Consider the following 26,994-nt stretch of genomic DNA (forward strand, 5'->3'; position numbering starts at 1 on the left):
GCTCTCATCTCTGTCCTTCCTCCATCTTGACTATCCTATTCCCTCAAGTTCTCCTCAATCCTCCCCTTCTCCCCTTCCTTCTACTCCCTACCCCCATGAGAGGTCAATGAGGGAGTACTTAGCATTACATCAGAGGCATACACACATACACACACAGCATATGCACATACACAACACACTTGTACACATACATAAACAAATACACACACACAGAGAAATGTAGCACGATTAATAAAAACTCAGACACAGAAATTGGGGTTCAACCTGAAGGTCAGAAAAGCAAAACAGTCAGCTACTGGCTCTTACCTCTGCCTCAGTCTGAAATAATAATCCTGCCTTCAAGAATCTCAAAATAAGACTGTGTCTGAGAGCTGTCTCTCCCAGTTTATATTCCTCTCTAGTGCTGGGATTAAGGGTGTACACCACTACAGCACGGCTTCTATGGCAAAGTAGTGTGGCTACTGGGGTTAAAGCTGTGTGTCACCACTGCCTGGTCTATAAGGCTGACCTGTGTGGCTGTTTTACTTTCTAAACTTCTGGCAAAGTTTATTTGTTAAAATACAAATGAAAGAGAGTGAGAGACAGAGACAGAGAGACAGAGACAGAGAGAGACAGAGAATGAGAATGAGTGATGGGGTTCTAAAGATTTGTTAGTAACAAATCTGAATCTCACATACTGTTGTTCCAGTGCCATCCACTAGGGGGTGTCACTAAAGCCATACAGAAGCCCTATGTTCTGCAGCTTCCAGAACCATGAACTAATCACTTCTTTTGTATAAAGCGTCCAGAATCAGATATTTTCTTATCTTTTTGTTTCATCTTAATTTGTTTTTCCATGTTTGTTCGTTTTTAATGGTCTCATGTAGCCCAGGCTTGCTTTGAATTTGCTATATACACAAGACCGCCTTTGCTTGACTTCTAATCATTTCAACTTCATCAGCTAAGTGCTGGATTTACAGGTATGTGCCACCAAGCACAGACTTGTCACAACATTTATTAATCCACAGATAAATCATGAATCATGGGAGAGGGACTGGGCAAAGGTAGTGGGCTGACTCAGCAGCACCCTCTCTCAAGGAGAGGAGAACCGGCCACAGAACAGAATCCCCCTTGTCTTGCAATGCTGGATAAAGAAAAGGAAGGGGTGGTCGGCACAGAAGTAGGGGGGCATACACTTATAAACTACACTGGAGGTGGCAGCCGCAGCCTCTGTGCCCTCCTCATTGACCTCCACAAAGGACTTATGCACAACCTTGGACAGAGACAAACCATGCTTGGATGATATTCCAGAAAAGTCTGCCCTGTCTTCAAAGGCATCCGTCATTCCCAGCTTGCACAGGAAGTCCTCCATGTCATAATTCTCCTCCAGTTTAAACCGTGGGAGGAAAACCTCCACCTCTTCTTCATCCATCTTGTCCAGCCTCGTCCACTCTATGAAATTTTCATAAGTTATTTCCTTTTCCACCTAGAAGAGAGGTGGACACTTTAGGACAATGTTGTCACCCGGGGCACTTGAGGCTCTACACTGCCCTGGGATGTGTGGCTTTAAGTTAATGTAGTAGCCGGGAGGGGCTAGGATTCAGCTTGGTGGTGAGTGTTTGTCAAGCAGGCTCTAGGCTCTGGGTTCCACCCCTGCCTCAAAAATGAATAGAAGATAAAAACATGAACATGGGAGCCTAGGAAGCCACCCCTGCAGAAACACAAATGCCACTCTTTCTCCCTCACAGTTCCATCAAGGTCTCGTGATCATTACCATTTTCAGTTCAACGTGCTCATCTGGAAGCATGATGATCATGTTCAGCTCATTGCCAGCATAGGGAAGCAACAGAATTGCAGTGGATATCTCTTCCACGTAGGTCATCTTAAAGGAAGACTTCTTAAACATCATCTGCACAGGTTTCTCCTCATTCTGTGAAGGATGGATAAATATTAAGTTGAAACAAGACACAATGGATACTTTGCAACCACTCTATGCCTCCAGGAGCACTTTGATAAAGCTTCCAGAATATTTCATCAGCCTCTCAAACTTCTGGAGTAATTTAGAACTTACATGTGCTTCAAAGAACCCATTTTTTAAAGGCTTGGTCCTCAGAGTAGAGTTTTGGGAGGAAGTAGAATCTTTAAGATATGGGGCCTAGTAGGGGGTATTCAGGTCGTTGGGATGCACCAAAGGGATTGGAGAATCCTGACCTCTTTTTCCTCTCTTTCACTTTTTGTCCTTGAGGTGAACCCTTTTGCTCCCTATCTGATCCCACCATCACCAGTCAGAACTCCTATTACAGGCTTAAATCACGGATTCATCTCATCAGGAAATGGAATCCCTAAAAATGAGTCAAATGAAGCTTTTCTCTTCTTAAATTGATTATCTCCATATCAGTTAATACAGTGTCAGGAAACTGACCTGCCCAGTCTTCAAATAAATCTGTTGTCCTTACAGGGGATCTCATTTATTCTCATGACTTTGAACATAATTCCCAAATTCACTGTTTTAGCCTGGACTTTTCCCCTAGAGCTCCACACATACATTTTACTTCCTGTCTGACTTTTTCACTTAGAAAGAAAATCCCAACTTAAGATGTCACCACAAGCTCTGTACTTTCCTTTGCAAATCTGATCTCCCTACAACTATTCTCTGTCTTAGTCAGTGTTTTATTTCTGTGAGGAATAGAACCACAGCAACTCTTATAAAGGAAAACATTTCGCTGGGTCCTACAGGTTTAGAGGTTTAGTCCATTATCATCATGGCAGGAAGCATGGAGGTATCTAGGCAGATATGGTGTTGCAGTCAAGAGTCCTACATCTGGGTCAGCGAGCAACAGGGAAAGAGAGAGAGAGAGCCTCTGGGCCTGGCTCAGGTATTTGAAACCCCAAGGTGACACACTTTCCCCATCAAGGCCACACCTACTCCAACAAGGCCACATCTCTTTTTATCCAGTTCAAAAGTTTTTATTGGTTTAGAAAATACGATCCATTCATTCTGGGGAATGAAGAGCTGAGCCTAGGGATCCACCAGTAATGAGCACGAGACTTTTAGTCGATCAGTTCTTCAAGCTTAAACCATAGACTGATCTCTTTCTCTGCACCTCACACTGAATCACTGCCATGAATGATGATTCTGCCAACCTAAATGCAAAAAATCCCCTCGAATGGTGCCTGGCTTAGAATCAGCTGGATTGGTCTCTCCCAGCATCATTTGGCCTGTCTTCACCACATTGAGCCCCTCCCAGCTCATGGCCACCACAGGCCCCGTGTTCATGTACTTCCCCAGCCCCGGGAGAAAAGGATGGTCTGTCTTTCAGGTCAATGTGGTGCTGCTTCAGATGTTTCTCAGAAGCCCGAAGGAACTTCATGGCCACCAGGCAGAACCCCTTTTGCTCGAGGCGCTTGATGCTTTTACCCACCAGGTCGTGCTGCGTGCTGTCTGGCCTGATGGCCACAATGGTACACTCCAAGTTAGCCATGGTCCACAAGTTGGTTGTTCTGCCAGTGTCAGCGATGAGCAATGGGAGCAGAAACCAGAGCCAAGGCCACGCCTCTTAATGATACTCCCTAAACATTCAAATATGAGTCTGAGAAGACCATTATTATTTAAGCCACCACACTGTCCCTCATAGTCCTTCTAACTGACAACACCATTACCTGTCTGTTGTAGGAATTTAGCAGAGTCACCGCATCAAGTGCAAACAGAAGAACAGAATACTTGCTTCTTTCTAACTGTATCTAAAGTAAATATCAGAATGAACAGCTGTTTTCTAGAAGGACTTTAACCTTGAAGAAGTCATGGTGGAAGTCAGTGATTGCTTTCTGTGATTAATAGAGATGCTTTTCTGAAGCAGCGTTATGGCCGTTGCATGATTTTAGTCACAAGACATCCCTGGCACACCTGGGGCTCTTGAATTGTTGGGTACTGCAAATAGTACACAATAAAGACTAAAGGGGAAGGGGTGTGATGCTTTCCTTCAGAAAAACATATAGATTAAATCAGGGACTTTGCTATGATGAACTTGTTTATCCAAAAAACAACTTTGTGTAACCGTCAATAAATATGCCTTTGAATGGAGGGTCAAGGTTCAGTACTTCAGAGACTGTTCTTCCTTGCTGCCAAGGCCTAAAATTCATCTTGGAGTGATCATCTTTCTTTTATTATCTCATGCAACAATGGACATATGACATCATAATGTAAATGTCTGATATACAAATATCATTCCCTTCTCACACCCTGCATCTGCCTCATTCCCATATTACAACATCTGTCCCTTTGAAATAGAATCAAAATCTGACTTTTTTAAAAACTTCACTGTCACCAGTACAGCCCTGAGGTACCGTGATGACCTTCTTGTCATTGACCTCAGCACAGCAGCCAGAGGTTCCAGCACAAGGCAATGGTTTAACACCCCAGTATGGCAATGCTCTTGTGCAGTGGTTCTCAACCTGTGGGTTGCTACCCCTACAGTGGTTGCATACCAGATATCCTGCCTATCAGATATTTACATTATGACTTATAGCAGTAGCACAATTACGGTTATGAAACAGCGTCAGGGGCCATGAGAGATACAGCAGGTGATAACTAGTATTCAACAGGCCAGCCTACCAATGAGTGGTTCTCTAAAAAGGAGGCCCACCTGGTAAGGTCATGGACTTTCTGGCTGTGGAAACCAGTTTCTCCATCTGTAGTTTCTCTCATGAGTCACTTTATTTCTTCCCTAAGAACTTCATTTCTTCCTTAAGAAAACCTTTGGGTGTTTTCCCACTGTGTGTGTGTTTATCTCATGAAAATGTTCCGTCTGCTGGGCACATATATCTGTGGGTGATCAGGAAAATGGATTTTCATTTGTCTGTATAATTTTGATATATAGAAAATATACTGGGACATGCTTCAGAACTGGATCTATTTGTCCCAGGAGGACTGTAGACACATAAGAGCCTGCTTTGTTCCTTTTTACTCAGAGTAATGTCAAAAATTAACAATGTCTTCTCAGTCTAACACAAACTTCACACAATTAGCTAACTTCTATCTCAGAGCAAGTTTAAACTAGACTAAAAGGGTTTTGTAAATAGATCTGTAAGTCCCAGTTTCTGGCCTCTATCTTTAGAGGCCCTGTCCCTGTGCCCACCAAAGCTTGACCCCTCCCCGAAGGAGGGTCAAGACAGCCCGCCAAAAACTTGACCACGTCCCCAGTCTATTTAAACTGCTCCCCTGGAAAGTCCCCTTGTGGCCTTCACCTCCCCTCCACCCACTGTAGTCGCATTTGTGGCTTCCTGGTTTCCCTTGGGGCCACCCAAGAGCACAGGAATCCCATTAAACCATTAATTTAGCTTGTTGAGATTTGGCTTGTTGGGATTTTTGTGTTGGCAGAGAGCTCATGTTAGGAAAATCCCTAACAATATCAAATGTTTGAAACCTTACAACGCAGATGTCCAACCAAGGTTACTAAGAAAAGCCTGCCGAATTCTTTGCTTGCCAGTCTGTTAACAAAAGATCTCTGTCAAAGCTTATCTCACTATACCTCCTGTCTGCTGGTCACTGTCTCATTTCTGTAACCTTGGACCCTTGTGTTGTCATGGCAATGGCTCACCTCCCTATCACTTGCCTTAGGAATGTGCTCTTGTCCAAAAAGAAACAACTCTTGTAATTTCTTTATTGCTTCAAGGCTCCTGAAGGAGAGGAGTTTTTAGAGTAGAATAAAAAGAAGCTAAGAGAAGCAGCTAGGAGAAGTTAGAAGTAGCATAGAAGGATTAGGATAGAAGCAGAACAATAAAGAAACTGATACAGAAAAGTATGCAGTGGAGAATTCATTTGCCCTCAGATTTTTCTAAGTCCCTCCACTTGCCATAGCATTCTCTCTGAACCCTGAGGGACACTGAGACTGCAACTTAAAAGCCCTTGTGAAAATAGCAACAAAAAAAATTTATGGATGTCAGTCACCACAGCATGGGTTGTATTAAAGATTTATAGCCTCAGGAAGCTTGAGAACCACTGCTCTAGTGTGAGCATAAGTTGATAATCTTAGACCAACCTAGAATCCCAACACAAGCTTGTCCTGCTTGCACTCCCCCTCACCTCAGAACACGGAACCTCAGATCCTTATGTCCTGGTATCTGCTCACATCCATCTTCCCAGTGAAGGCTTCCTTCATATCTTTCATCCATAACCACACCCTATACTAGCTAGTTTGATGTCAACTTGACACAAGCTAGAGTCATCAGAGAGGAAGGAGCCTCAGTTGAGAAAATGCCTCCCTAAGATCAGGCTATAAGACATTTTTTAACTAGTGATCAATGGAGGAGGGCCCAGCCCACTGTGGGTGGTTTCATCCTGGGCTGGTGGTCCTGGGATCTATAAGAAAGCAGGCCAAGTAAGCCAGGGGAAGCAGGTCAACAACCAGCCCAAGCACAGCATCCTACTACCTCCACTGTATGTTTCAGTGGAACATGTCAACCACAGTGATCTTCCCTATGTTTATTTCTTATTGCTCTGCCTCAGGAAAAAAAACGTCATGTGTGTGGGCACACACAGCCAGTTAATGCCTGGGACACAGCAGGCTCAAGTCACACCTTCTTACTACATTAGTGACAACTAGTGAGCAGCAATACTGAGGGCCAGGCAAAATGAACACCTTACTAGAAAAAAACAAAATGAAACTGTAGTTGAACCAGAAGCGACCATGTCCTCTACCTGTCTTCCTCGGTTCTTGACCATTCTTGTGATCTAATGCTAGAAACAACTACAAAATTTACTGAATATCTTGTGACCAACACAGCAAACAGCTCTTTGCAGTCACAGTTCTCTGGCATAGCACCCTCTTCTGAAACAAAATGAACAAATGTTCTATCTTCGCCATGTCATGTCTGCCTGAGCTAGCCCGGAGCCAAGCAGCTTCCTGGCCTTGTCTCTTCTGTTATGTCCCTGGCCTGCAGCTAGAACACTTTATGAGGATGCTTGGATTGTCGATCGTGTGGCCCACACAGTTTCTGTCACAACCATGCTTGTCTGCGGCTGGAGCATCCATCAGTAACAAGCAGGACTGTTCCTAAAGAAACTCTGGGAAAATGGACCTGGACTGGCTTTTGGCCATAACCCACAAGGAGTTGATCTCTGCCTTGTGCAATTTCTCCCCAAATGTCTCCAGTACCTAAAGCATCCAATCATGTAATATAAAAGTAATTTAATGATTCGCTGATTTGTGTCTGTAATTCCTATTCATTTAGTAATGTGGAATATAAACAAAAATCTGTTTCAATACAAAATCTTGTGGTTTTGGTCCTGCAGCTACCGCAAGTACATTATACTGGTAATTATCACGTGCTGTTTGAACTTACCTGGCAGCTCTTTCTGGAAGAGATGTTGCCTCTCCCCTCCACCCATGTTTCCAAACCAAACATGTTTATGTCCAGTATTCTCCTAGGCTCCTGGTCTATGATCAGCTGTCCCCCTCCTCCCAGATCTGACAGGAAATGCAAAACAGACCAAGAGTATAAACACTGTGTCCCTGAGAACAGTTAGAAGGTAAGCTGCTTCCAACAGATGTTTCTAGTGCTTATTCCATGATATAAAAGTACCCACAGTGGGAAAGAAAAGTTCTGCCATGGGAACCTCAGCCATGGAGAGAGAGCTCAATTGGGTTTCAGAAGACTGCTTCCACTTCCCAGGAGGCTTCTACTGGGTGTTTTAAGCCCTCATTTGGTGGTATTATCTCCATCTGTTGTTATTTGGTCTTTTACTGCAAAGCCTCACACAGGGCACATTCTGTTCTCTCTGGGATTCTCAATGAGGAACTCTAGCTGGCTAATTTACGGGACACCCTGCTCCACCTGCAGTTCCCTCTCTTGGAAACGCCAGCTGATTGCTTTATTTAGTGGGGGCTTTCCCAATCAATTTCTACATGATGTTCTGAGTTCCTGATTTGATGGTGGCCATTCATTCATGCATCCATTCACCCGTCTACATCTATCTCTTGTTTTTTGTCCTTTTCCTTTAACTGGCTCATTCACTAGACTGGCAGCACGCATATATGGGTTGCAGTCAATCTTCACTCTAGCCACAGCCGCATCTTTATCTTATCTACTGCAGAGATAAGAAATGAAAATAGAATAAAATGTATTAGAAAGATTTCCCTCTGGATGAAAGAGCAGGAGCTCAATGGAGAGACTTCTTGCTCTCCTTCCTCCCTCTGTCCTTTTCTGTATTCACACAACATTAAGGTCCAAGCCACGGTGTGAGCATGATAAGGAAGATCCTCCTGGAATGGAGAGATGGCTCACGAGTAAAGAGCACTTGCTGCTCCTGCAGAAAACCTAGTTTCAGTTCCCAAAACCCATACACCAGCTCACAACCACTCATTTTAGAGCCTTTAAATTATGTACTCTCTGAACATCATGGGCTAGAGGTAAATGCACATATATGCACGCATGCAAAACATTAATAATGCACAGGAAATAAAAATCACCTGTGTGTGTGTGTGTGTGTGTGTGTGTGTGTGTGTGTGTGTGTGTGTGCGTGTGAAGGCCATATGTTGAGAAAGCAGAACAACAAAGGAGAGCCTTCAGCAAGTGATCTCCTCCAAGATGGAAGTTGTTAAACTTAGAGTCTATCTTGCATACACATGCCTTTGTTTTCTTATTGTAAAGCAAAAAATCTGTACCTGCCCCATCAAATCCGAACTGAATGTCACTCGCTGTTACAGTGTTTACTAAGTAATGTTTATAAGCTAGCTACTATAAAACAATTGTCTCCCTTCAAAAGCAGTGACAAAAGTGGTTGACTGCTGTGTTTTCTTGTAGAGACAGGCAGGAAGTGTGGTAATAGCTTGAAGAATAGGAATATATGATGGGAGTTTTGTGGAGGACAGTGCTGGGAATACAGGGAATCGGGAAAGATGGGCAAGGTCCTGGGGTTCAAAGAGTCTTATACACTGTATGTAGAAAGTTGAGGAGTGCCACAGACCCAAATGAGTAAACAGAGAGCAGTGCCATAGATTTGTCCTGTGTGCAGACACCAGCAAGAACATAACAGGTCACAATAGCAGGGTACTGACAAGAAACTGGGGGAGCACGCAGGTATCCAAGTGGTACCCTACAAGATGAAAAGGATGAGAGAAAAGCCCCAAAGGTTAGCAAGGAGTCCTTGCCAAAATATTCAAAGCCATATGAAGCACAGGCTGCATGAGACAGCCTTCTTGTATGGTTTAGAGGCCAGTAAAGGACCAATCAGCACTCACCATGGTGACTTTGAAAGGCATCTCCTGGGTGTCCTCTTTGTCAAACTGCTTCTCCCAGTTTCCTTTGAAATAGATGGCATTTACAAGGATGAGCAGAGTGTCTGAATTCACTGTGCCTGGAGACAGCAGCTCTGTAATTTTATCTGAACAGAAAGATTAAAAAGCCATTGAACTAAGAGAGTTGGTGGATGCGTGCAAAGGGGCCACCTGCTTGAATGGTCGAGCATACATTTAAGGGAATTCACTGTCCCTTAAATATAAGTCAAGTATTTGTCCCTAAAGCAACACAACTATCACCACAAAAAAGGGGACACTTTTCAAAGGTTATAAGAAGAAGAAAAAATTAGACAAAAGAAGATATTCAGGAAATAAAAATATCGCTCTTCCAATGAATGCATAATGCATGAGTCAACTCTAGTGCAACCAGTGTAAAAACCCTTAACACATGAGCTAGAAGGAGACCACACATGTCTTAAAGAAGAAACTTAAAGGACTTTTATTTAAAAAAAAATGGAAGAGGTGCTAGGAAGATAGTTCAGTGGTGAAGAGTTCTTACTGCTCTAGTAAAGGACACTGTTTCTGAGTCAAGTGGCTCCCAAATACCTGTGAGTCAACTACAGGGGATCTGATGCCCTCTTCTGATGCCCAGAGGTGAACACATTTACACACAGACACAAAGTCATAGACATATACATAATTAAAAAATACATCTTTAAAAAGTGTTTCGGATATAAACTCAAATCACTCAGTCATTAAAGTGTGTTCTTTGCAAGCACAAGACCTGAGTTCAATTCCCAGAACCCACGTTAACAAATAAATCCAAACAAGTAGATGTGATCTTGCATGTCTGTAATCTCAACCCTTTGAAGGTAGGCTCAGATGGATCTGTTGGATTTACTGAGCATCCAGCATAGCCTACTTGGTGAGTTCCAGTCCAACGAGAGACTTTGTTTCAAGAAAAAAAAAAGGAAATGATGATGAGACGAACAGTGCCTGAGAAACAACATATATGCACATGCACCCACACGTAAACACACAGGTGGACCTGCATTGCACGCACGCGCGCGCGCGCACGCACACACACACACACACACACACACACACACACAAAATAGTATCTGGATCAATAAATATATTAACCTCCTATCTGAGGAAGATTATATGTGTTACAAATAACACAGAGCCCCATATATATGCATAATTTCCTGTGTCGGGCTTTTAAAATTCGATTTAAAAGTAGATGAACAGCTATGCAGCGTTCCTTATCAGTATAAGCGACAGCTTACAATTGCAGTGTTGCAGAATAATCTTTTTGTACACTGTGAAAACTTGTCACTTGGATTGGTTTGATAAAAAGCCGAATGATCAATAGCTACGCACGATTTGGGGGGCAGAGAGGATGCTGGGAAGCAAAACGGCAGAGACACGGAGAGTCACCAGCCAGAGACGGAGGAAACAGGAAAGCAGTATGGGCAGCACAGAGCAAAGGTGATAAAATCACAAGGCAGAAAGTAAATGAATAGAAATGGGTTGATTTCATTACAAGAGCTAGTTAGAACCATGCCTAAGCTGTTGGCTGAGCTTTCAATAGTTAATGATAATTCTCCGTGTGATTATCTGGGATGTGTGACGGAAAGAGCCACCTGCACTGCAGGTGAAGGAGGGCAGGGCCAACCCACCTGTAAGGATGCACTAGAACTATAGAATTTGAGCCATATTAGAACAGGATGCTCCCAACTCGGAGTACAGACTGTTCTTCAGTCTATTCTTAAAGAGACTAAAAAAACGAAAGGAGGCAGAGAGAGATATAAATGGGAAGGAAGGGAAGAAAATGGGGTCTGGGAAAGCAATCTAAGATACTGGGAGACATCGCAGACACACTGGTTAGAGCAGGATAAATCCAGACAGCATGTCAGATACTGTTAATTTGTCAAAGCAGGACTGTAAAGCTTACAGCAATTTAGAGCAAAGATTATTCTCCACCCTCTCACTTTGAGACCAGTCCTCAATAAGTGGCCCTGTTTAGCCAAGAACTCATGATATGTAGATCAAGTCCATAGACCAAGTTGACTTCTAACTCACAAAGAGCCCTCTGTCTCTGTCTCTGCCCACCAAATACTGGGAATAAAAACCTACACCGCTACCCCGGTTATAGAGCAAAGTGTCTTAAAATGTGGGTCATGATCCCACCGTGTAACCGAATGAGGCAGTAGCCAAAACATTGCAACAGCAAAAGGTATTTGAATGTACAAGGACCAAAAATTACTTTGAAATCAAACATGTCTGGTGTATTGTGGCATTAATGGACTGCATTGCATCAGATGGATTCTCTGCAGCCATGGTTTTGAACACACACATGTGTACTGTACTACGCACCTTGACATTCCTATGACACTAACCTGCACTACCTAAAGCACTGTGGTTCAGATTCAGGACTCTTGAGTGCTGGGAACTGCAGTGTTTTCCCACACACGCTTTCTGCTCTTATACAAACAGAATGGCTTAATCATAAAAGATACAGGCTTCTCATATTTTCCCATCATCATTCTTCAGTGAGTAAATACCAAATTATTATATGTATATATATATGGATCATGTTGGGTTGGACAAGCAATACAATCTCATTAGTATGCAAGTGTGTTTTAATCTTAATAAATAATCACATATGTATACAAAATAATTGTTCTAAGATCTTACTTGATGCTTAGTCATGTAAGAATATCTTAAGTGAAAAGAGTCACAAACAGGAAAAGTTTAAGAGGCTCCACTTTAGGGCTGGGCGCTAAAGTTCAGTAGTGCAGGCCTTGCCATCTTGTGCAAAGCCCTGGAGTTGATTCCTAGCATGGCAAAACCATAAAATAAAAAGGAAGTATCACTGTGGTGGTTTAAAAGAAAATGGCCCCCAAAGGGAGTGACACTATTTGATGCAAGCATGTTGGAGTGGGTGTGGCCTTGTTGGAGGAAGTGTGCCCTTGTGGAGGTGGGCTTTGAGGTCTCCTATGCTTAAGCTACGCCCAGTGAGACAGTTTTCCTGCTGTCTTTCAATCAAGATGTAAGGACTCTCAGCTCTAGCACCATGCTTGCCCACATGCTGTCTTGCTTCCCACTACAATGATAATGCACTAAGCCTCCGAACTGTAAGCAAGCCGCCCCAATTAAATGTTTTTCTTTATAAGAGTTGCCATGGCCATGATCTCTTCACAGCAATAGAAACCCTAACTAAGACAATCACCTTAAAAAACAAAGAGTTGATGTTCTTCTGAATGAGAGGATAATAAGACTATTAATAGTGGCTGACCTTGACTGGGAAGTAACTCAGTAATAGAGAGCCTTCTATAGAGCATGCTCAAGGCCCTGGGTTTGATTCCCAGCACCAAAACCAACAAATGAACAGAACAGAACAACACTGAGTTCACCTTCTGTCTTTTTCGCGACCCAGGTGTTGATGTGCTGTCGGGACTGCTCTGTATCACCCTTAAAGTCCAGCTCTTCCATCTCTGCTTCGTAGAACTTGCGGCACGAATCTTTAAAAGACTGAGATAGAGCAACATGATTACACAGCCACGAAAGTGATCAGCACCAACAGCCTCCTTCCCCGCGCACAGAAGCAGGAAAGCATGAATTCAATGATGTACAGAGGCCCTTGCTATTAAACAGGAGGGGAAATCAAAAATACACTCTGTATTCAACTCTTGAATTTTAGTTTTAATTGAGGTGGGAGAGTGGCCTTAAAATGTCACAAGCTGAAAATCATGCAGGCAGTAGCTAAGACTGGCTGAGCTCACTAGGGAAATCCTCAGATGTAGTAACTGTAGGGCCTGTAGAGTGACAGCCCCACAAGAGCTACAACAGCACTGCACAGTGTTGCAGGGAACACAGGAAATAGGAAGTCACTCTGCACCAGTCTTTCACACAGCTTCCTATGAAAACAGAAAGCTGAAATTGTCACTATTCAAGCCTGATGTCACTTAGGGCCACAGACTGCTTCAATACAACAGGTGAAGTGAGGAGACAAATTTATTTTACTTTAAATTTTATTTTAATTGATGATTTGGATTGTGAATAGCTGCATGGGTCTAGTGCTTACCACACTGGGTGGCTCAGCCTCCCAGTGAGAAACTTACAAAAAAGCAATCAGGGCTGGGGCCATAGTCTGGTGAAGAGTTTGGTGGTGGAAGACTGGCCGAGCATGCACAAGGTCCTGGGTTTGATCTCCAGCAGCACAAAAAGATGCTCAGACTATATTGCTGGCACATTATATGAGATGAGTGTGATGTTGATGATTACCCACAATCTGCTGTATTAGAGCAGAAAATGATACAGCAGCACAAATGTGTTGGAACATGCATTAGGTTGATAGTGTATAAGGGATGATAATAAGTAATAATAACGCAATAATGAGGAAAGAAAGACTAGGGCGTCTTTCTTCCAAACTGGTCATGGTTATATATTTCATTTGTTTTTCAGGGTACTGGTTTTATAATAGAACTTCACAATTCTCCTTAGGTGTGAGAGGGAGACAGCTTCTCAGAGGGTTCCTGTAGGTCCAGTGGGAGAACAATTAACAATGCATATTATAATCTCAAAGCTTCATTTTCTTTCTTCTACAAATACATCTGGGAGGAAATAAACAATGCATAAAGTCATATTCAATATCACATGGTTGGTGATGGCGCAGACAGGGTACAAATTAAAATCCCTCCATGAGAAAATGGCTTTTTATGCCATGAAACATGTATACTCATGACGATCAAAGGATGGCTAATCATGGGGGATGTGGCTCAATGTTGGAGTATATGTATGTTTAGCATGTGTGAAGCCATGATTCCAACACCAACATCAGTAATAACAATAAAGTAATAATAGTGGGACAATAATAAATAATGACATAATAAATTGTAGTACAACATAAATACAAAGAATGAAAGAAACAAATTGTGAAACAATATGTATGTTCTGATAGCTGTATGCAGAAAAAATATTCACAAATGAATTTCTGTATATGCGGCAAGATAAACATCAACTCTATAGTACTTATCCTGGGTGACATAGAGATTGGGAAACAGGTTGAGGAGGGCTGGTGCTTTGCTGACTTACTGTGTATTCTGTACAACCCAAAACAACACAAATGCACATGACCATATACAATTGTACTGGCACCCAGATAGTTGGGGACACCCAGCTCAGACACTTCCTGCTGTACCACACAATTCCTCTCTCATTCATAAAAACTGGAAAGACTTACTGCTAAGATATCAAGAGTCTTTTCCCCGAAGATCCTGTTGGCTGTTTTGAGCAAGTACCGTGTGCCAGTCTTGTTCACTTCGGTGAGAAGTGACTGGAAGCCCTGGTGGACATCTCCACCTCCATTGCCACTGCATTTATCCAAAGAGAGTGCCTGAAATCAAAACAGAATTCCAGTAAGTACAGCTTTAGGAAAATAGTCAACACTAAGCTCATCCTCAGAATTTTACAGATCCCTGCTGCCACTTAAATAAGCACCTAAAAAGACGACAAAGTTGCTTTGAAAGTTCCCTCTCTAATGTCCTTTTTGAGACTCTGTCATCCCTTGACTGAGCAGAAATGGACCTCCAATAACCTCAGCTCTTCATACTTACTACTTAATATCTGGCTAAAATCATTAATGCCAACCCAACCTCTAATGGCTCAAAGCAGGCAGCTCCCGGCCTGAGACCTTGGCAGTCTCTCCTCTGCCCTTGGAACTAGGCCGGCTTTCCTACTGCCTGACTGTGCCAGTTTTATGTCAACTTGACACAAGCAAAAGACATCAATCAGATGGAAAAACAAAAAACCCAGGATAGCCAAAACAGTCTTATATAATAAAGGAACTTCTGGAGGCATTACCATCCCTGACTTCAAACTCTACTACAGAGCTACAGTATTGAAAACAGCTTGGTATTGGTATAAAAACAGAGAAGTCGACCAATAGAATCGTATAGAAGACCCAGATTTTAACCCACAAACCTATGAATACCTCATTTTCGATAAAGGAGCTAAAAGTATACAATGGAAGAAAGAAAGCATCTTCAACAAATGGTGCTGGCACAACTGGATGTCAACCTGTAGAAGAATGAAAATTGACCCATATCTATCTCCATGCACAAAACTCAAGTCCAAATGGATCAAAGACCTCAATATCAGTCCAAGCACACTGAACCTGATAGAAGAGAAACTGGGAGGTACCCTACAACAGATGGGCACAGGCGATCGCTTCCTAGGTATAATCCCAGAAGCACAGACATTAAGGGCAACATTGAATAAATGGGACCTACTGAAACTGAGAAGCTTCTGTAAAGCAAAGGACACTGTCACTAGGACAAAAAGGCAACCCACTGACTGGGAGAAGATCTTCACCAACCCCGCAACAGACAAAGGTCTGATCTCCAAAATATATAAAGAACTCAAGAAACTAGACTTTAAAATGCTAATTAACCCAATTAAAAAATGGGGCACTGATCTGAACAGAGAATTCTCAACAGAAGGAGTTCAAATGGCCAAAAGACACTTAAGGTCATGCTCAACCTCCTTAGCGATCAGGGAAATGCAAATCAAAACAACTTTGAGATATCATCTTACACCTGTCAGATTGGCTAAAATCAAAAACACCAATGATAGCCTCTGCTGGAGAGGTTGTGGAGGAAGGGGTTCCCTCATCCATTGCTGGTGGGAATGCAAACTTGTGCAACCACTTTGGAAAGCAGTGTTTCGGTTTCTCAGGAAATTCGGGATCAACCTACCCCTGGACCCAGCACTACCACTCTTGGGAATATACCCAAGAGATGCCCGATCATCTGACAAGGGCATTTGTTCAACTATGTTCACAGCAGCATTATTTGTAATAGCCAGAACCTGGAAACAACCTAGATGTCCTTCAATAGAAGAATAGATGAAGAAAGTGTGGAATATATACACATTAGAGTACTACTCAGCGGTAAAAAACAATGACTTCTCAAATTTTGCATGCAAATGGATGGAAATAGAAAATACTATCCTGAGAGAGGTAACCCAGACCCAAAAAGATGAACATGGGATGTACTCACTCATAATTGGTTTCTAGCCTTAAATAAAGGTCAGTGAGTCTATAATTGGATATCTTAAAGAAGCTAAATAAGAAGGTGAACCCAAAGAAAAACATATAGCTATCCTCTTGGGTAGGGGAAGTAGACAAGATTGCCAGGCAAAAATCGGGATCTTAAGGGTGGCGGGGAGGGGGGTAAGGGGAGATGGGGAGAGAAAAGTGAGAAGGGTAGGATGGGGAGAACTTGGGGCAACGGGATGATTGGGATAAAGGAAGGTTGGATAGGGGAGCAGGGAAGCACATAACTTAATTAAGGGAGCCATCTTAGGGTTGGGAAGAGACTTGGACCTAGAGGGGCTTCCAGGTGCCCAAGGCGAGGTCCCCAGTTAGTTCCTGGGGCAGCTGAAGATAGGGAACCTGAAATGATCCTATCCTATAGCCATACTGATGAATATTTTGCATATCACCATAGAACCTTCATCTGGCGACGGATGGGGATAGAGACAGAGACCCACACTGGAGCACTGGACTGAGCTCCCAAAGTCCCAATGAGGAACAGAAGGAGTGAGAAGACGAGCAAGGAAGTCAGGACCAAAAGGGATGCACCCACCCACGGAGACAGTGGGGCTGATCTATTGGGAGCTCACCAAGGCCAGCTGGACTGTGACTGAAAAAGCAGGGGATAAAACCGGACTCTCTGAATATGGCGGACAATGAGGGCTGCTGAGAAGTCAAGGACAATGGCACTGGGTTTTGATCCTACTTCATGTTCTGGCTGTGTGGGAGCCTAGCCAGTTTGGATGTTCACCTTCCTAGACCAGGATGGGGGGGGGGGGACTTTGGACTTTCCAAAGGGCAAGGAACCCTGACTGCTCTTCAGACTTGAGAGGGAGGGGGAGAGAAGTGGGGGGAGAGGGAGAGGAGTTGGGGGACGGGGAGAGGAGTGGGGGGGGAGTGGGAGGTTGGGAGGAGGCGGAAATTGTTTTTTTCTCAATAAAACAAAAAGAAAAAAAAGACATCGATCAGAAAGGAGGGGAAACTCAGTTAAGAAAATGTCTCCAAGTCAGGCAGTGGTGGTGCACATTTTCAATCCCAGCCCTTGGGAGGCAGAGGAAGGTGGCTCTCTGTGAGTTTGAAACCAGCCTGTTCTATAAAGTGAGTTCCAAGATATCCAGGGTAGTACAGAAAAACCTTGTCTCAAAAAAAAAAATGCCTCCATAAAACTGAGCTGTAAGCAAGCTTGTGCAGCATCTTTTCAGTGATTGATGTGAAAGGGCATTGTATCTAATGCCCAGCCCTTTGTAGGTAGGTGCCATACTTGGGTCAGTGATTCCAGGTTCTATTAGAATGCGGGCTGAGCAAGCCATGTGTAGCAAGCCAGTAAACAGCATTCCTCCATGGCCTCTGTATCACTTCCTATCTCCAGGTTCCTGCACTGTGTGAGTTCCTGCTTCTACTGTTCTTGTTGGCAAACTGTTATACGGAACTGTAAGTGGAAATAAACCCTTTCCTCCCCAAGTTGCTTTTGGTCATGGTGTTTCCTCACAGCAATGGCAACCCCAAGACACTTACCAACAGTATTCAGAGGTAATACTATTCCAGGTGTGGGTCTTCAAAGACCCAGTGCCTTATCTGTGTCCAGCTAGTTTCATGGAAAGAAGAACAAACTATCCTGCTGCCGTCAGCGTGGAAACCTCTGGAGTAGGAACCCCAGACATGAGATCAGCCTCAGGGGATCTTCCAGCCTTGCTAAAAGAGCTCTATCTGGTTCCACCCCGAGGAGAGAAACTCCTCATAAGACCCAAGATTCTGAGAAACATTGTTAGTGTTGCTTCATGCACTGCATGTCGGCTTGGCTCGTTCTGAAACAATTGACGAGGCTCACAGCAATCCAGAAATCTAGTTCATGTTATTGACACGAGATGCACTAGCTGGCAAGGCAGGAGAGTGAAATAACGACCACCGGGGTCTGGAGAACAGGGCCCGTGCTTTGGTGTCTATGGGCAGAAGTACTTGTTTGTTGTGATAAGACATAGGAGACCTTGTCCCTGTGACAATTTGTTATCTGTCTAAATGATGGTGACCATATTTGGAGATAGGCCTGTGCAGGAATACTAAAATTAGAAAGAGGCCATAAGGGTGAACTCTAAGCCAGTCTGATAAGTATCATTATAAGAAAGGAGATCAGATCGCAGAAAACAGGAAATACACAGTGAGAACATGGAGAGTAGCTGCTATCTGTAAGGCATAGAAAACCAAAATGTCAACTTCTTGGTTTTAGACTTCAGCCTGTAGAATAGTAAAAATAAAACTGTGTATTATTTAAATCACCTAACCAGTGGTGTTTGTTACATACATGTGCCTAATAACACATGTCCCCATTCCCCATTTCTGAAGAAAGGGGGCAACCCCACATCCCTCATTGTCTCCCCATGTTATTCCAGACAGATTGTCTTTGTGACTCACAAACCTCTGCACCTAAAGTGCCGTACCCAGAAGGAGTTGCAGTTGCTTCTGTTCCTGACCCAATGTGGGAAGAAATTTTAGGGTCGTGGAAGGGATCAGCCCGGTGTACTTTCCTTGGAGGAAGGCTGAGGCCCATAAGGAGTCAGAGAACAGATAATGGGGGAAAGGGTGGACTTGGTGATGAACCTTTGATGTTCCTGGCCCAAGTGATCCCCAACCTACCAACATTCACTCCACCAGCACTGATGGATCAAGGTGCTCATGCCAGGGTCCCAGCAGGGATAGCAGATACTTCCATCACATATACCCACATCCTGATGTCACCAACAGTTGTTCATCAAGAGCAGTCACTTGGAGATTTGGGTCAGCTCAACTGACACTCCGTGGTATTCAGCTGCTGAGAAGCAATGCTGCCTACCTGAGCCATCTGGCTTGCAGTGTTTCCCTTTGCCCCCATGAAGACCATGGCCAGGCATGAGGAGATGCTCATGGGTGAGAAAAACACATTTTTAGAGCTGTCTTCACCCAGGATTTTCAAAAGATTTAAGGCAAAGGTGACATTTGCTTCTAGGAGAGGATCCATGATAGTGAGCCTGGAACGAGGAATTAAAATCAGTATCACATAAATACAGCTGATGTGCGAGCTGCATCTTCAGTCTCACTCACACAGAGATGCTGGGGCTCAGTGAACACGGCACACACAGCATGAAAAGTAAAGGTTACATACATCAAATGATACCGTTCTGCCGGGAGCAAGCAGGTTAACTCAGGGCCAGTGCCTTGTCTTTCTACTGTGCATGAAATCAGTAATTACATGAGGATCCAGGAGTCAGGAGAGAGGACAAGAGGCAGCAGTCGACTCACCAGCCCACAAATCTACAAATGTAGCAGAAAAGGCAGGAAGCTTGAAACTGTAGGAGCCGGGCCTGTCTGCTCTGACATCAGCCACAGTTACCAAACTCCCATTTCTGCAGCCTAACAGTCTTGGCATTCTAAGAGGCTTCCAGTGAAACTCTGAACAGTGTGTGAGAAGATACAGAACAAGAAAAGAGGAAAGCAAGTGCCTACCAGCAAGGGAAGGGAACCCAACTCCAGCGCAAGTGAAGAGGAACAATACAACCTGGCTGTTAGCTGTGCTCAGCCTGACACAGGTGCTGAAGATATAATCCCAGGTCCCAACCCTTGAATTTACATACTCACAGCCTTTACAAACTATTTCAGCTGTTTTTTTTTTTTAATTATTGATGCTCAGAACTATCCAGTTTTGGTGAGTGAGGTTCTCTTTAAACCTTGTTTACTTTTCCTTGGGTTTTTTTTTTTTTTTTTTTTGGTCTTAAACATCCTGGCTTTGTAATAACAAAATGGCCTTCCATGCGATGCTCACCTCTCTAGCCCAAAAACACAACATTGCTCATCTCCTCGTTTCTGTTGATAGGAGGGTTGTGAGTGCAGCTGTAGCGACAGAACTGAGTGAAAACCCAGCTGCTGCTATTGAGCACACCAGCACCAAGCTGGGAGGCACACTTCCCTTCACTGCTCAAATGGACCACGCAATAAAGGCCATCTCGAAAGCTCCCATGCACTTGACTCTTCTGAGACACACCGACACTCAGAGGCAGTCACCAAGCGTCCAGTACATCATTCTTCTGTTTTATTATGCAAATGTGTTATGCAACTGGTATTCTTGGACCGCATTATTTGCAGGACTCCATTTTGGATGCTTTTGCTGTAAGTGCTGCACAGCTCAGTCCCCTCCACCAGTGTCATCTGGGCTGGGCCCTAAGAACTTGCTACTTCTGCTTCACTCCCTCGCTCTGAGGGCACATGCTGTCCAATCCGTTGATTTATTGATTTTCTGACAAGATCATTGTCCCTCCTTTCCACAGAGACCTTAGCAGCGTCTATAATAGGCCGGGTATGGTTTTTGCATTTGAATCTTGGGGCCTTTGCTTAACTATTTACAGCCATCAGCTTTGCTGTTGAGAAGTCTGGTGGCATTTGACCCTAGATCATCACCTTTCCTTCCCTTGTCCTGCACTCACCCCTGACTCTGAGGGACTTCTCCTTCTAAGACTGTACCTGTGGCCCCTTCTGAGCTTCTTCTTCCCTCTACTGACACTGAGAAACTTCCTCCAGCAACATGCTCCCTGAAAACATCTGCAGGCCTGGCCTGCCCATCCCTCTCTTGTCTTGACCTTGTTCGAATGGCTTAAGATTGTCGCCTTGACTGTTAGTTTAACAGGGCTTTCTGAGAACAAGGAGATAGAGTGCATAGGACAAACTATTTCTGTGACCAGAATAACTAAACATCTGAATGCCTAAAAATTCACATATTTTTATTCCCCCTTATTCCTCACATTTTTGGTGAAATATGTCAAAACCTTAAGTAAAATCCTCACTCATCCATCGCTCTGAATTTGAAAAGAATATATTGCAAAATAATGAAACAATTTTCACTTCCACTATGCAATATATAAATTTTTAGCAATCAAATACTCAGAGACTAAAAATATTCAGTGCATATCCCCAACACAATGTTAATCCTTATCTAATGTGAAAGTGTTCACCACTGTATGAATACTATTCCTGGAGCAGAAAGCACAGATCAGTGGCAAAGCCCTTGCCTGGGATATTTCAGACTCTGGGGTCAAAACTCACATTGTACAAAAATGTCATGTTACTTTCAAAATCGAAAACAATTTTTAATTAGGGACATAAACCATACTATTAATGTTAGTATTGCACAGTTTTCTGTGCTGCTAAGAGCAGTTCAACGAGCCTATTTCGGAATCATCTCCACTTGGAGCAGCGTTGCCACCTTTGGGTACCGACTGAGTTCTAGGCATAGTATGTTCGTTAAGTCAGGAGTCTCCACTTCATTGTGCTTCTTGATCTCCGTAAGGACAACTTCATTTCCTCACAAACTTTGACCATTTAAATGCTGGTTTAATGGGTCCTTGGACTTTTGTTTGGTTCCCACCTTTCCTTTCCTGGTCGGCCAGTTTCCCAAACCATAACCACCACCTGCTGCTCCTCTGACAATGCCCTTCTGTCAGATATGGAGAAACTGTTGATTCCAAACCCTGCTCCGATTTCATCTGCTGCTTCTGCAGTGAGCTTGTGGAGATTCACTGAACTGTAATAAGATACTTTGGACTGGAATAGGCCTGGTAGAAATTTAAATAGCCTTGTCTACGTATCTGAAGACCATTAGTTTAAATCTGAAGATACGAAATCCTCAGGTGATCAATTCTTTTTATAAACATAGTAGGCTGGGCAGACTATTAAAGGGTAAAGCGCTTGCCTCTCAAGCAGGAGGACAGGAGCTTGGGTCCCAAGAACCCAGATAAAACCCAGACAGATGCCATAACCTCTGGATTCCCAGCCCACTGGAGGAAAAGACAGTGAATGCCCAAAGCAAGCTGGCTAGTCAAAATAGCCAAAATGGCCAGTCCTATGTTCATTAGAAGTACACAGCGGGGAAAGCATAATAAAGATGCCAGACATCAACCTTGAGACTTATGTGCCAAACACCCCCTCTCTGTGCGATGACAGAAGGCATAGTCGATGCCCTTACTCAGGGAAGTCCTCAAACACTAACAGCCATTCCTGTGGCCACATGCATGTATCCATGAGCCTCAGCACTGCTCGCAAATGATAGTCAGAACCCATACCACAGCTATCCACAGGAGGAAGGGGGCAGCCGTGCGTACAATGCTATCACAAGCAACGACTTCCCGGGCAATTTGAAACCAGTGAAGAGCCAAACCTCATCAGCTTCCTGACACCAAGTGAATGCTAGATTTCCATATTTCTAATTATCAAAACAGATTCAAGGAGGAAGGTGGAGCAGCATGCTTGTGGCTGGGGCTGGGGCTGGGGGTGCGTGTGTGTGTGTGTGTGTGTGTGTGTGTGTGTGAGAGAGAGAGAGAGAGAGAGAGAGAGAGAGAGAGAGAGAGAGAGAGAGAGAGAGAGCGCAAGCGTCCAGTAGTCCAAGGCTGGGAGTCCATCAACAAAACAAAGAGGAAGAGAGGAAAAACAAACACACATTCCAATTTCATCTGGTACAGAAATTATATCAAAACTTTGCCTATGTCCTACTAGTCCCGCAACATTTCCCAGACATGAGTTAAATTTTAAAAAGAAAGAAAAATCTGTAATTGTTCTCGGTATCAATCCTCTCAGGCATATGAATTTATAAGTTCTGAGGGTCTGGGCAACCTGAGAACAGCCCAGCCCCGCCCCGTCTCTGAAACTAGGACACAGCAGCCAGTAAGAGACCACCTGGGTAGATTCTGTTGCCCTGGGCAGATTACTAGGTCCCTCTAGGTTCCCAACCCTCCCGGATTCTGATGCCTGTCTGTCACAGGGCAAATCTCAGCAAAGGGAACAGAAGGAGACCCCTCCTAACTCCACGCCCACTCCTCCCATCTACGCGGGCGCCCCCAGCGCCCCGCCCCACAGCCCCACCGCAGCGGAGCTTACCCGGGGATCCTCAGTTCAGGCTAGTTGAACCTAGGGGAGGAAGAGCGGGTCTCTACTCTAATGCTGGCAGGGCGGAGAGTTGTGAAGTCCGGAAGGAAGCGGTAGTGGGAGCGGGGGAGAGGGTGGGGGGCGACAGAAGTGGCTGTGGGCTGTCAAGGTGAGAAGAAAAAGCTGGAGGGCGAGATAGTCCCTGCTCTTTGATCAGAATCTGCAGGCGGGTCTAGTATTGGTTGCTCTGACTATATAAGCTATGAAAAAAAAAAAAAAAAACAGGAATTGAACTAAACCATTAGGGGAAAATGTGCCAGCTCTTAATGGGGATAAATTAGACAGTATTGAGCAGGAATTTTAAAAGCTGGGAGGAGGCATTTAGGATTATGGCAAGAGGTCAATGCCTGCCCAGCAAGCACAAAAACAAACAAACAAACAAACAAACAAAAAACAGAAGCCACCATGGTCAATGCTGTGTCAGCCTCTACTACTCTTGGAGCCCTCAGGTATTGACATTTTATGTAAATGGCACTGAAAATTCTGATACCTCACACCTCTCCCAGGGAGCAAGATGACCCGGTGGGGAGATAGCAGGCCAGGTATAAAAGACTGTCTCTCCCCACCACCCCTGCTTTCCGCATCTTTCTCTGTGTGGTTCCTCCCCTCCCATGGGTATGTATGTTACACAGATTCACAAAGCCCAGGATGGTTTCAAGTAGCCCTAGCTGAACTTAAATGTGCTTTGTAGCTGGGTATGACCTTGAACCTCTGATCTATCTGCCTCTATCTCCCAAGTGCAGGAATTACAGGCCTGTAATATGAGGAAACACGGAGCTGAGGGAAGGCCAACATGAGATCCAGAAACAATGTGGTATCTATGTACACAGACAAGACAGAGTTCTTCTGGCTCAGTTGTTGCTACTAACGTGGATCCAACTGCTGCTCTCTAAAGCCCAGGACAAGACCCATCTTGAAAGCAGTGATCAACACATGGACTAGGGTACAGTGGCATAGCTTGATCACACAGCCCCATCTCCTACCTCCCTACATTGTGTTTCCTCTGTTCTCCAGCAGCCGCTGCTCTGTGGTAGTGCTCTGTGGCTGTGGTCTGTGGCAGTGGTCTGTGGACGGCCCAGGAGAGCTTCTGTCTTCCTGCCTGAGAGGCTGAGCAGTCTGCAGTCTCCCATCTGACCTCACCACGTTAGCCATACTCACAGGAAGCCACACAAGCTTCCTCCCCAGCTCACTATCAAATGACTTTTGCTCTATACCATGAGCATACAGCTGGCTTCCGAGTAAATATTGATGTGAAGTCCCCTCACTGAGAGCTTCACATTTGATCCCAGGGCATCTCGTCTTTGCACTCTATAACACAAATGCCCTTTGAATAGCTATCTGAGGAGTATGTGTGGGAAGACAGTTAGACCCTGGACTCTACAGGCCTCCCTGTGCTTCAAGGCAGAGCTGTCTTTCTACACTAATTCTCCTGCTCTTTCTTCAAGGACAGATAAGTGATGGTCTCTGACCTTCTTTGTGATGAACACAGAGTTATCTGTGGGAGGAACTGGCCAAGAGATGCCACAAAATAAGGCATGAAAACCAACAGGAGGCAGTAGTCACTCTAGCTGAACCCAAGATATTGTTGTTGCCAGGTCAAAGGAAACTCCAAACTTCCCCAGATTCCAAAGGGCTGAAGGAACAGATGGCTATCGTGGTACCTATTAGCATAGCAAAGTACATGCTGGCCTCTCGGTGTCATAAATACCTGTTCCACATTTCAGAGTGCATGCTGGCATCCTGACTATTCTCAGCTGTCCTCCCTTCCCTCTTCCCCTAAATTCCCTCCAGCTCAGGAGCGTCCCTTACCCCAGTCACTTACCCTCCTTAATTTCAGCTATGCTCTCTCTTTTACACACATTCTCTCTGCCTTTCTCTCTCTCCCTCCACCTCTGACTCTCCTGCACTCTCCCTTTCTCTGTCTCTGGGCTTTGTTCCTGTTTCTCACATGGCTAGGTCCAGTCTGGTGTCCATGTTCAGTATATACTTTCTCATATCTGCAATAAAAACAAAAAGCCTTCCCCTCATCTATACTAAGGAGAACGGGTCATCTATGCAGTAGAGAGTCGGGGGCTCCGGGAGTGCAATTGACTAGTGTGAGGTACTGATACAGCAGAGACTCGGTGAAACAGAATACATGGAGCGCTGCATGGTGCTGGCTCCGCTGTATCAGTCGCAGGGACTTGCTGCCAGCCTTGCAGGATGTCCCGCTCTAGAACTCCAAAAGGCCCCCGAAGGCCCTTAGTCAGTGTCTCAAGCCTGCAGTTACCTTGGATTCCAGAAACAACAAGACAGCTAAACATCTTCATGAGACGTGACAAAAAACACCCCGGACCAATCTTGCGCCTCAGAAACCAGAGCACTCAATTCTCTATGGCTTCGAGGCTGCACCTGGAACTGAAACAGATGCTGCCTGCCTAAAGCAATGAGAGGTTCCTCAAGGCGACTTTCAGAAGCAGACTGGAGATAAAGAGCAACTGGCCTCACCCAGGCCAGAACTGATAAACTATGTGGCCCTCTTGTCCTCCTGATTAAATGGGGTTCATGTCAGTCCCCTGAAGAGGAACTTGAGGTCACTGGAGCCCCTTTTCTGTTCCTCTCCCCTGCTTTGATTAGTTAAATCTCTGTTTCTCTGTGTTTCACCATGACTGTGTCTTCCTTAGTTCTCTTTTGATGACTCTTAAACCTGGGCTATTTGTCATAACACTCCAGTAACATTTGCCTGCGTCAGTCCCATCTATCACCGTGAGCTGGGACTCGAAACGCACACTGTGTACGTGTTTGTGTGTGTGTGTGTGTGTGTGTGTGTGTGTGTGTGTCTGTCTGTCTGTCATATGTTGATTCTGAGAAAGGAATCTAGTCCCAGTTTCCTTCAAACTTGCTACTATCTGGCCAGCTGAGAGACAATTGCAGGCAGTATGTCTGCAAGTGGTTCCATCCTAGAATCCACAGTGAAGGTACCAAAGTAAAAAGGAGCCAAGTGTCTGAAGAATTTCAAGGACATCATGATCAATGGACCGTCAACGATGTGCTTTTGAAATACACAAATGTACACATTCACATACAGCAACACATACATGTCCATGCACACACAGATACACAAACACATCCAATACACATAAACATATTCATACACTCACATTCTTTCACATATCCACCAGTACAGATTTAAGCATGACTCACCTGAGTCGGGAAGCTCTCTCTCTCAGAGTCAACAAATTTAAATTTACTGGTGTAACTATGATCTCAATTTTACTTGGTTCTCTTTACATGGGTCTCTTTTATTCCTGCCATCTTCTATTGGGTCCAGAGCCTAAATAACATTGCTTGCCTCCTAGCTTTTAAGTTTCTTCCCTTTCTCAAGAATGAGGTAAGACTGGAAATTGAGCACAGGCAGCTAGATCTGATTTTCAACAATTAAGTGACACTGTTAGTCCCACCAATTAAGACTAAGACCATTACTACATTTAAAGCCAAATTTTCAGGAAGCTTTGCTTAAATACTGGCCAGATAGATGGGCTCTAGCCAGGTTCATATCCAGGCTCCTGGAAAATAATTCAAGAATCAAGTATGGCAAGGGCTTAACAAGGAAAACCTATAATGCATTGCATTCCCCATCAGGGCCAAGCATACATCCCAACATACCTCCAGCCTATACCCAATGAAGGGCAAGCATACATCCTGACTTATTTCCTGACTGGGAACCTCCTACCCACATGTGATCAAAAGAGGTCCAAC

At 44.2% G+C, this 26,994-nt stretch overlaps 1 protein-coding gene and 1 pseudogene across 4 annotated transcripts; both read right to left on the reverse strand.

Annotated features, from left to right (window-relative positions):
* Positions 1 to 231: 231 nt before the first annotated feature.
* On the reverse strand, positions 232 to 24,259 carry LOC121434008 (serpin B6-like). 4 transcript variants are annotated; one of them, XM_041632739.1, is made up of 8 exons: positions 23,209 to 23,291; positions 19,451 to 19,599; positions 19,142 to 19,316; positions 14,464 to 14,616; positions 12,635 to 12,752; positions 9,219 to 9,361; positions 1,754 to 1,909; positions 232 to 1,465 (listed from the first exon to the last, which is right to left on the reverse strand). In XM_041632739.1, coding segments are annotated over exons 2-8 (1,140 nt in total). In that variant the 5' UTR covers positions 19,453 to 19,599; positions 23,209 to 23,291; the 3' UTR covers positions 232 to 1,072. The 4 variants fall into 4 exon arrangements, with proteins under 4 accessions (XP_041488673.1, XP_041488676.1, XP_041488674.1 ...); XM_041632742.1 differs by lacking the exons at positions 19,451 to 19,599; positions 23,209 to 23,291 and adding an exon at positions 24,240 to 24,259; XM_041632740.1 differs by lacking the exon at positions 19,451 to 19,599 and having other exon boundaries at positions 23,209 to 23,336.
* On the reverse strand, positions 3,031 to 9,474 carry LOC121434009 (annotated as a pseudogene).
* Positions 24,260 to 26,994: the final 2,735 nt, after the last annotated feature.

This window comes from Microtus oregoni, unplaced genomic scaffold, assembly GCF_018167655.1.
Source record: "Microtus oregoni isolate MIOR12 unplaced genomic scaffold, Mior012 000042F_ref0000377, whole genome shotgun sequence".
NCBI lineage: Eukaryota > Metazoa > Chordata > Mammalia > Rodentia > Cricetidae > Microtus > Microtus oregoni.